The sequence below is a fragment of the Entelurus aequoreus genome, linkage group LG17, assembly GCF_033978785.1.
Source record: "Entelurus aequoreus isolate RoL-2023_Sb linkage group LG17, RoL_Eaeq_v1.1, whole genome shotgun sequence".
Taxonomy (NCBI): Eukaryota; Metazoa; Chordata; class Actinopteri; order Syngnathiformes; family Syngnathidae; genus Entelurus; species Entelurus aequoreus.
Genome location: NC_084747.1, coordinates 11,588,796 through 11,598,280, shown reverse-complemented (window position 1 = coordinate 11,598,280; position 9,485 = coordinate 11,588,796). Strand labels below are relative to the sequence as shown.

Below are 9,485 nucleotides of genomic sequence, written 5' to 3'. Positions count from 1 at the left end.
ATTCAGTGAGGTAAAATGAATTAAATGCGCTGACAGTTCATTGCTCCTGCCAAATGAACTGCACTGAGTGGAGCGGATCACCACTCCAAGATGGCGGCCCCGCGTCTCGTCAGCGCCAGTAGGCAGTAGCGCTCCATGCTGCGTACCCTTACAACATGTCTATGGTCCACCTGGCGTACCCTTAGAACATGTCTATGTTGAAGATGGCGCATGATGATCTTATAATCAGATTAAAGGCCTACTGAAATGAGATTTTCTTATTTAAACGGGGATAGCAGATCCATTCTATGTGTCATACCTGATCATTTCGCGATATTGCCATATTTTTGCTGAAAGGATTTAGTAGAGAACAACGACGATGAAGTTCGCAACTTTTGGTCGCTGATAAAAAAGCCTTGCCTGTACCGGAAGTAGCGTGACGTCACAGGTTGTGGGGCGCCTCACATCTGCACATTGTTTACAATCATGGCCACCGGCAGCGAGAGCGATTCGGACCGAGAAAGCGACGATTACTCCATTAATTTGAGCGAGGATGAAAGATTTGTGGATGAGGAAAGTGAGAATGAAGAATTAGAGGGCAGTGGAAGCGATTCAGGTAGGGAAGATGCTGTGAGAGGCGGGGGTGACCTGATATTCAGCTGGGAATGACTACAACAGTAAATAAACACAAGACATATATATACTCTATTAGCCACAACACAACCAGGCTTATATTTAATATGCCACAAATTAATCCTGCATAAAAACACCTGCGTGTTTGTTATGCTAGCTCCTAGCTCCTCTGCTAGCTCCTAGCTCCATAGAACACGCCAATACAATTCAAACACCTGATCAACACACACAATCACTCAGCCCAAAAGACCGTTCACCTAACCCAAGGTTCATAAAGCTTATATATTTAAAAAAAGTTACGTACATACGCAAACAAAAGTTGCGCACATACGGTCAAGCGATCAAATGTTTAGAAGCCAAAGCTGCATACTCACAGTAGCACGTCTGCGTCTTTGTCATCCAAATCAAAGTAATCCTGGTAAGAGTCTGTGTTGTCCCAGTTCTCTACAGGCGTCTGTGTATCGAAGTCAAAAGTCCTCCTGGTTAGAGTCTCTGTTATCTGAGTTCTTCCATCTTGACTGCATCTTTCGGGAATGTAAACAAAGAAGCGTCGGCTGTGTACTGTTGTTGCTGACTACGTTCGAAAAATACGTCCATTTCGCACCGACAACTTTCTTCTTTGCTTGCTCAGCTTCCTTCTCCATAATGCAATGAACATGATTGAAACAGATTCACGAACACAGATGTCCAGAATACTGTGGAATTATGAAATGAAAACAGAGCTTTTTCGTATCGGCTTCAATGTGGAAGGCATACCCGTGTTCCCCGGGCTACGTCACGCGCATACGTCATCCTCAGAGGCGTTTCGAACCGGAAGTTTAGCGGCAAATTTAAAATGTCACTTTATAAGTTAACCCGGCCGTATTGGCATGTGTTATAATGTTAAGATTTCATCATTGATGTATAAACTATCAGACTGCGTGGTCGGTAGTAGTGGCTTTCAGTAGGCCTTTAATGTCATTGATATATAAACTATCAGACTGCGTGGTCGCTAGTAGTGGCTTTCAGTAGGCCTTTAATGACTTTATTCTTTCATGACAAGTTAACCCAACTTCATCTCCCCGTCACAAAACAGTCGTTAAGCGTCTGAGACAAAAACAACATTTTCTTTATCACTACAAAACAAAACCGCTGCAATCAAGGGATTTGTTTCAGAAGTGGAAAGCCGAGCCAGCTTGTGTAATACACAGCCGCTTGAAAGAGTATGCAAATGTCCTCATGTCATCCTATTCTTTCGCGCGGCTGAGCCCAACTGTCCTTGAAAAGCATTTTTCCGCGTGTGTGTTCTCATGTGTATCACTATTGACGACTTCTGCGAGAACCTTTTACCGCAAACTGAACAAGTGAAGAGTTTTTCTCTCGTGTGCGTTCTCATGTGCTTGATCATGTGTGGCTTTTGAGAAAATGTCTTGGCGCAAACCGAACAAGTAAAGGGTTTTTCGCCCGTGTGTGTTCTCATGTGTGTCGTCAAAGTGCCATTCCGAGCGAACTTTTGGCCACAAACTGAACATGTGAAAGGTTTTTCTCCGGTGTGTGTTCTTATGTGTCGAGCAAAATCTGTCTTATGGAAAAAGCTTTTGACACAAAAGGAGCAGGTAAAACCTTTGGTGCCGACCTTCTTTTCAGGGCGTTTAGAATGTTTGTTGCCAGTGTGAGTCCTCATGTCGTCTTCACAGTGTGTCTCGCTGCTCAAAGGTTCTTCAACCCCGTCTTGATCCTCACTAACTGACAGTGGTACCTCACAGAAGTCGACATCCATTTCTGTTGTCTGGAGTTGTAGTAAGCTGCTGTTTGGAGGCTCCGCCCCTCTGCTCTCCTCACTTGGACTGCGATGATGCAGTGAGGACTCAACTGGTTCGTCTTCATGGTCTTCGGTCTTCACAGAGACACCAGTCAGTGGCAACTTGGGGAGATCAGCCTCTTGCGGCCGTACACAGCCCTCTCCCTCCTGTGTGATCCACAGTTCCTCATCTTCCCTTTTAAAGTGGGGGGGCTGTGGATCCTCCTGTTTCCAAGTGGACGTCCTTCCCAACAGATGTTCTTTTGGATGACCAATCACCTGCTGGACTTCTGCACAACACAAAGAACATATTTTTTGTCTTGGCAATGTTGTTTTGTCTGAGGCGATAATATTTATTCTACAAATGTCTACTGTGGTTATTTAGTTATTAGTTAGTCTGCGAGCTTTAATGCCAGAATGTGACTTGTGGTCATGTACAGTACATAGTGCATGTGGTCATGTACAGTACATACTGCATGTGGTCATGTACAGTACATAGTGCATGTGGTCATGTACAGTACATAGTGCATGTGGTCATGTACAGTACATAGTGCATGTGGTCATGTACAGTACATACTGCATTTGAACTGAATGTCTTGCTTCTCTACTTCAGCATGCCTCTGGTGCATCCTATACTTACTTCAGCTGTTTTGGGGTAAATTGAGAGATAATTAATCTCGTTGATAATGTAAGATTATACTGTATGCTTTGCAGGTCGCTCTCTCTAAAATGCTTGGTCGTTTGGGCGTTACAGTGGCGGCCAACAAGGAGGACGAGAGAGGAGGAGGAGGAGGAGGAGAGAGAAGAAGAAGAAGAAGAAGAAGAAGAAGAAGAAGAAGAAGAAGAAGAAGAAGAAGAAGAAGAAGAAGAAGAAGAAGAAGAAGAAGAAGAAGAAGAAGAAGAAGAAGAAGAAGAAGAAGAAGAAGAAGATTCATTCATTTTTTATTTATCTCCCTAATTGATGTGCATTTTTGATAAATAGATGATAGAAGAAAAAGATGAAGATGAAGAAGAAAAAGAAGATGAAGAAGAAAAAGATGAAGATGAAGAAAAAGAAAAAGAAGATGAAGAAGAAAAAGAAGAAGATTAACATGAAGAAGAAGAAGAACAAGAACAAGAACAAGAACAAGAACAAGAAGAATAAGTAGGAGAAGAAAAAGAAAAAGAAAAAAAGAAGAAGAAGAAAAGTAGAAGAAAAATAAGAAAAAGAAAAAGAAAAAATAAGAGAAGAAGAAAAAGAAGTAGAAAAAGAAAAACAAGGAGGAGGAGAAGGAGAAGAAGAAGTAGATAATGATGAAGATGAAGAAGAAGAAGAAGAAAAAGATGAAGAAGTAGAAGTACAAGAAGAAGATGAAGAAGAAAAAGATGAAGAAGAAAAAGAAGAAAACGATGAAAAAGAAGAAGAAAAATATGAAGATGAAAAAAAAGAAAAAGAAAAAGAAAAATATGAAGAAGAAGAAAAAGATTAAAAAGAAAAAGAAAAACAAAAAGAAAAAGAAAAAGAAAGAGAAAAAGAAAAATATGAAGATGAAGATGAAGAAGAAGAAGAAAAAGATGAAAAAAAGAAAAAGAAAAAGAAAAAGAAAAAGAAAAAGAAAAAGAAAAAGAAAAACAAAAAAATATGAAGATGAATAAAAAGATGCAACTTTAGCTATTTTCATTTTGTTTGGAAATGTACCTGTTTGAAACATTTAAAGCAGTGTGGGTGGCACTGGGAGCAGGTGGGTAAAATGTCTTGCCCAAGGACACGACGGCAGTGACTACGGTGGCGGAAGCGGGGATCGAACCTGGAACCCTCAAGTTGCTGGCACGGTCGCTCTACCTACCGAGCTATACCGCCCCTATTTAACAGCAGTTGAATTCAACAAGACCTAGAGGGTAAGCCGACATGCCAGAAACCCACCAGTCTTCTAGTGAAAGGCATCCCTAAAGGATACCTTACAGAGGCCAAGATCTTAGTGCTAATAGTTTTCAACGGGCGACCAAGGGATGGAAGACACTATTTTCATTGACGTCAAATAAAAAAATAGAGGGCTGTCTTTCAAGCCGGATTTGAACCAGCGACCTAAGGATGTCCATATCAGCAACTACAGTCCTCCGCTCTACCAACTGAGCTATGGAAGGTTCAACCAAGCATCTTCAACTTCTACAATACAGCACAGAGACAAACAAATGCAGTACATACTTTTTTCTTTAAAATCAACATTTTTCTTCAAACTTAGATCCAGACTGACTTCCCTACTTTTTGACATGATGACGACATTCCTCAACAAGGTTGAGGAGCAACTCTAGACAAAGTTTATTTCCAGCCTTCCTCAAGTGATTTTTGGGTCACTTCAATAGGATTCAGTGTTTACTGACGGATCTGATGTGCTTTAAACCAAATGCAACGCTCAGGTGTGTTTTTACAACTCAAAGCTCCAAAGGGGCTGATAACCTTGGCCATGTCAGTTCCCACCAAACCTCTGCTTGGCCTCCTCTACCTACGAAATCAAATAAATACTTTAAATTGTGCCAGAGTTCCTTGCTGCTTCACGTCTTATTTGAACTAACCGCGACTTGACTTCAAACCAGGGCCACAACACCGAAACCTAACCACTATGCAGCTGTAGCTGACCATCTTGATTGGTAACCATGATATGATCAACGTGGACCACAACTTAAACAAGTTGAAAAACTTATTGGGGTGTTACCATTTAGTGTTCAATTGTACGGAATATGTACTGTACTGTGCAATCTACTAATAAAAGTCTCAATCAATCTGCTATCCTGAGGTCTAATGTTAAAAGAGCCACATTCGGGTTGAACAACATCAACGAATAGAACCCCTTTCAGTGTGCTAATACCATAAACTGAGATTGGTCGCATGGAGTGTAAGGGCTGGTGCCAAAGCCCCAACAAATCATACTCTACTCTAACAAGAGAAGACTGAGCTCAGTCAAGGATAGTTTTACTCTATTATGGTGTGGAAAACAACTGTTAAGATGCAAAGGAGTCACAAATGTATTGCTTATGTCACCTTTTTCCGTAGCCACTTTGTTTTGATTGAATGCCCCGAGTATAACAACAAATACAACTTCCAGTTATCGATTCAAAATAATGAAGATAAATAAACATATTGTAGTTTGGAGGCCAAGATCGTAGTGGTAACAGTTTTGAACTGGCGACCTCGGGATGTAAGACACTGTTTTGATTATTTTTGATTCACTTCAAGTAAGAAGTAGAGGGCGATCCTTTGAGCCGGATTTGAACCAGCGACCTAAGGATGTCAGCATCGGCCACTACAGTCCTCCGCTCTACCAACTGAGCTATCAAAGGTGCTGCCGTAAATGTCTCTTTTTTTGCAATTTTTTATTTTATTTAGCTTTAACATTTAGCATTTAGACTTAGATTTAAGATTTAGATTTAATATTAAAGGCCTACTGAAACCTACTACTACCGACCACGCAGTCTGATAGTTTATATATCAATGATGAAATCTTAACATTGCAACACATGCCAATACGGCCGGGTTAACTTATAAAGTGACTTTTAAAACTTCCCGGGAAATATCCGGCTGAAACGTCGCGGTATGATGACCTATGCGCGTGACGAAGTCAGAGTAACAGAAGTTATGGTACCCCGTAGAATCCTATACAAAAAGCTCTGTTTTCATTTCATAATTCCACAGTATTCTGGACATCTTTTGCAATTTGTTTAATGAACAATGAAGGCTGCAAAGAAGACAGTTGTAGGTGGGATCGGTGTATTAGTAGCGGACTACAGCAACACAACCAGGAGGACTTTGCTGGAGCGCTAGCCGCCGACCTCACCTTGACTTCCTACGTCTCCGGGCCGCCAAACGCATCGGGTGAAGTCCTTCGTCCTTCTGCCGATCGCTGGAACGCAGGTGAGCACGGGTGTTGATGAGCAGATGAGGGCTGGCTGGCGTAGGTGGAGAGCTAATGTTTTTAGCATAGCTCTGTGAGGTCCCGTTGCTAAGTTAGCTTCAATGGCGTCGTTAGCACAGCATTGTTAACCTTCGCCAGCCTGGAAAGCATTAACCGTGTATTTACATGTCCACGGTTTAATAGTATTGTTGATTTTCTATCTATCCTTCCTTCTATCCTTTATTTTTTTGTTTCTATATGCAGTTAAAGCACGATGCTATCACGTTAGCTCGTAGCTAAAGCATTTCGCCATGTATTGTCGTGGAGATAAAAGGCACTGAATGTCCATTTTGCGTTCTCGACTCTCATTTTCAAGAGGATATAGTATCCGAGGTGGTTTAAAATACAAATCTGTGATCCACAATAGAAAAAGGAGAAAGTGTGGAATCCAATGAGCCAGCTTGTACCTAAGTTACGGTCAGAGCGAAAAAAGATACGTCCATCACTGTCTCTCAAGTCCTTCACTGTAACGTTCCTCATCTACGAATCTTTCATCCTCGCTCAAATTAATGGGGTAATCATCACTTTCTCGCTCCGAATCTCTCTCGCTCCATTGTAAACAACGGGGAATTGTGAGGAATACTAGCTCCTGTGACGTCACGCTACTTCCGCTACAGGCAAGGCTTTTTTTTATCAGCGAGCAAAAGTTGCGAACTTTATCGTCGATTTTCTCTATTAAATCCTTTCAGCAAAAATATGGCAATATCGCGAAATGATCAAGTATGACACATAGAATGGATCTGCTATTCCCGTTTAAATAAATAAAAATCATTTCAGTAGGCCTTTAAGGTCCAGAGATAGCATTTAGATTTAACATTTAGGTTTACATTTGACATTTAACATTAGATTTAAATTTAGATGTAATATGTACATCTAGAGTCAACATTTACATTTATATTTAAGATTTAGGTTGAGCTATAACATTTTGATATAATATTTAGAGTCAACATTTAATTTAAACTTTTAAATGTGATGACAGTGTGGGGAAAATGTGTTCAAATGGGACAAAAGTGAGCTATATGTGAGAAGAGCGAGTTCAATCTGAGAAATAGATCTGCTAGACAAGTGTGACTGAACTTTTACATTTGGCCCCCCACCTAAAAAAAAGGTCATGTTTTCTGCAGCCAGCCCTGGGTGTAGCAAAGATTATTGTTCCTCTGACATGTTTTACACATTAAAAAATACATTTAAGAAATGTTTCACTCTTTTGTTTAATAGTGTATATTAGCCCCACCATTATTTACATTATTGTGAATGAATGCATGTTGATAATGTCTCCCGTGCTTTGAATAAAACATATAATGTTGAATGACTGAGTAGAATGTTATTAAATATGTAAACATACCTTCTATTTGTAACACAATTTGACTTTGGTAAACAGCTTCCAGTTGCTGTCGATGTCGCTCCTTCTCCTCTCGTGTTCTAGAAAATTCCTCCTCGTACGACGCGATGGTTCTTTCGAACAGCGCGAATATTTCATCGGCCGCCGCCATGAGTCGCTCCTTCACCAACTCTTTCAACATTTTGGATGTTTGATGAAATTCGCTTGTATCGCCCTTTTGTCTGGCGTGTGTCGTCAAGCGTGGTCCACTTCACCCTTTTTTCCGACTCCGAAAGGAGGTTTTACGGCAGCCCGAGCGTTGACGTCACACTGCTGCCATCTTGCGGCAGTATTGAGGACCACAGACATGTTCTCAGGGTCACGCCAATTTTCTGCCATTACAAAAACCTTCCTAGCCCCCATTTACTTCCGGGGTAATTTCCGCCTACGTCATTTCCTCTTACGTCCGTCATTTCCTCTTACTGTCCGTCGCTGGGTTTTTTTATTTTTTATAATATAGTCATTTCCTCTTACGTCATTGACAGCGATCGATAGAATCCAAATCTCCTGAAAATGGTGGTGTCACTGAATGATATTCGTCTTTATCTTTCCCAGGGGACTTATGTCATACTTGCCAACCCTCCCGTTTTTAGCGGGAGAATCCCGTTATTCAGCGCCTCTCCCGACAACCTCCCTTCTCCCGACAAACTCCCGGTATTCAGCCGGAGCTGGAGGCCACGCCCCCTCCAGCTCAATGCGGACCTGAGACTGAGTGGGGACAGCCTGTTCTCACGTCCGCTTTCCCACAGTATAAATACGCTTGCAAGTTCCAAAACGAATGGAAACAAGAATTCCAGTTCATCCAGGACAGTTGGAAGGGGAAGGTGTATGTTGCCTGTAAATAAGTAGAACAGACTTCTCCATTGAACACAGTGGCCCAAATGATTTCTCAGTCATGAACAGAGAAGTTAAACAGGACAGGAGTTTATTCTGTCTTGACACTTTGTATTGATATTGTCTATTACATTCTTCCCTTAAATGATCATGTTTACAGTGATCGTCTTATATGTATTTTTGATGTATGTCGCTTTGGATAAAAGCGTCTGCCAAATACTTCAACATATATAAACACCTTAAAGTCTTTATATCAGCTAAAACCACCAATCTGTTTCACTGGATTCAGAATAAAAGCAAATTGTGTCTTACCCAACAATGTTAGTATTTGAATATTGTTACTTGAAGACTTATTCCTGGTTAAAATTATACTGTTAAGAAAGTATTGTCTTATACTTTTTCCTAAAATGAGAATGCATCATAATCAGTGGCGGCTAGGGATGATACTCGAAACCGGGTTTCCCGGTTGTTTGATAAGAAAAGAACCGAGTCCTCGGACTCGAATACCTTTTTGAGAACCGGTACCCGTTATCGAGACCACTATAGTAAAGAAAAAGAGTGGAATCCCGTCCCGACCAGAAATGCTCCGTGGGACATCACAAGAAATGACGTCACGTAGCTCAGTCATTAGGCGCAGATAGGGAAAGCAGGAAAACAATGGACGGGAAAAAGCGCTCCAAGGTGTAATAAAGTTCGAAACAAAAGCTATAATCCAACGAATAACTTTACTGAGAGATTTTAGCAGGGTAAAAACACATGACCAACACTTTTACGACCAACCGGAAACATAGCAACCAGGCTAGCAACGCACCTCCTTTACGGCAGCTGTCGCAACGTTCTTAAAACAACCGCAGCACATACATATATATACAACATATCTCCCTTTTTTAACTTTTGTTTTTCTTTCTTTGTAAACGTTACAAAATCACACTGTAGATGTGTTGTCGGT

The 9,485-nt window shown here is 41.0% G+C and overlaps 1 protein-coding gene and 2 non-coding genes across 4 annotated transcripts; all 3 read right to left on the bottom strand.

Moving 5' to 3' along the window:
• Positions 1–1,256: 1,256 nt before the first annotated feature.
• Positions 1,257–7,987, bottom strand: LOC133631883 (zinc finger protein 84-like). Of its 2 annotated transcripts, XM_062024055.1 has the most exons (3): positions 7,667–7,987; positions 6,205–6,421; positions 1,257–2,682 (listed from the first exon to the last, which is right to left on the bottom strand). In XM_062024055.1, exons 2-3 carry the CDS (start codon positions 6,347–6,349, stop codon positions 1,829–1,831), a joined length of 999 nt encoding a protein of 332 aa, XP_061880039.1. In that variant the 5' UTR covers positions 6,350–6,421; positions 7,667–7,987; the 3' UTR covers positions 1,257–1,828. The 2 variants fall into 2 exon arrangements, with proteins under 2 accessions (XP_061880039.1, XP_061880038.1); XM_062024054.1 differs by lacking the exon at positions 6,205–6,421.
• On the bottom strand, positions 4,430–4,516 carry trnay-gua (transfer RNA tyrosine (anticodon GUA)). Its single transcript is given in 2 exon segments — positions 4,430–4,465; positions 4,480–4,516. It is a non-coding gene; the product is annotated as a tRNA-Tyr (tRNA).
• trnay-gua (transfer RNA tyrosine (anticodon GUA)) lies at positions 5,624–5,710 on the bottom strand. The gene is given in 2 exon segments: positions 5,624–5,659; positions 5,674–5,710. It is a non-coding gene; the product is annotated as a tRNA-Tyr (tRNA).
• Positions 7,988–9,485: the final 1,498 nt, after the last annotated feature.

Coding starts and splice junctions, on each gene's coding strand:
- LOC133631883 (XM_062024054.1), bottom strand. CDS start 7,844: ATGTTGAAAGAGTTGGTGAAGGAGCGACTCATGGCGGCGGCCGATGAA. Junction 2,683..7,666: donor AATTGTGTTACAAATAGAAG/GTATGTTTACAT, acceptor TGTGTTGTGCAG/AAGTCCAGCAGGTGATTGGT.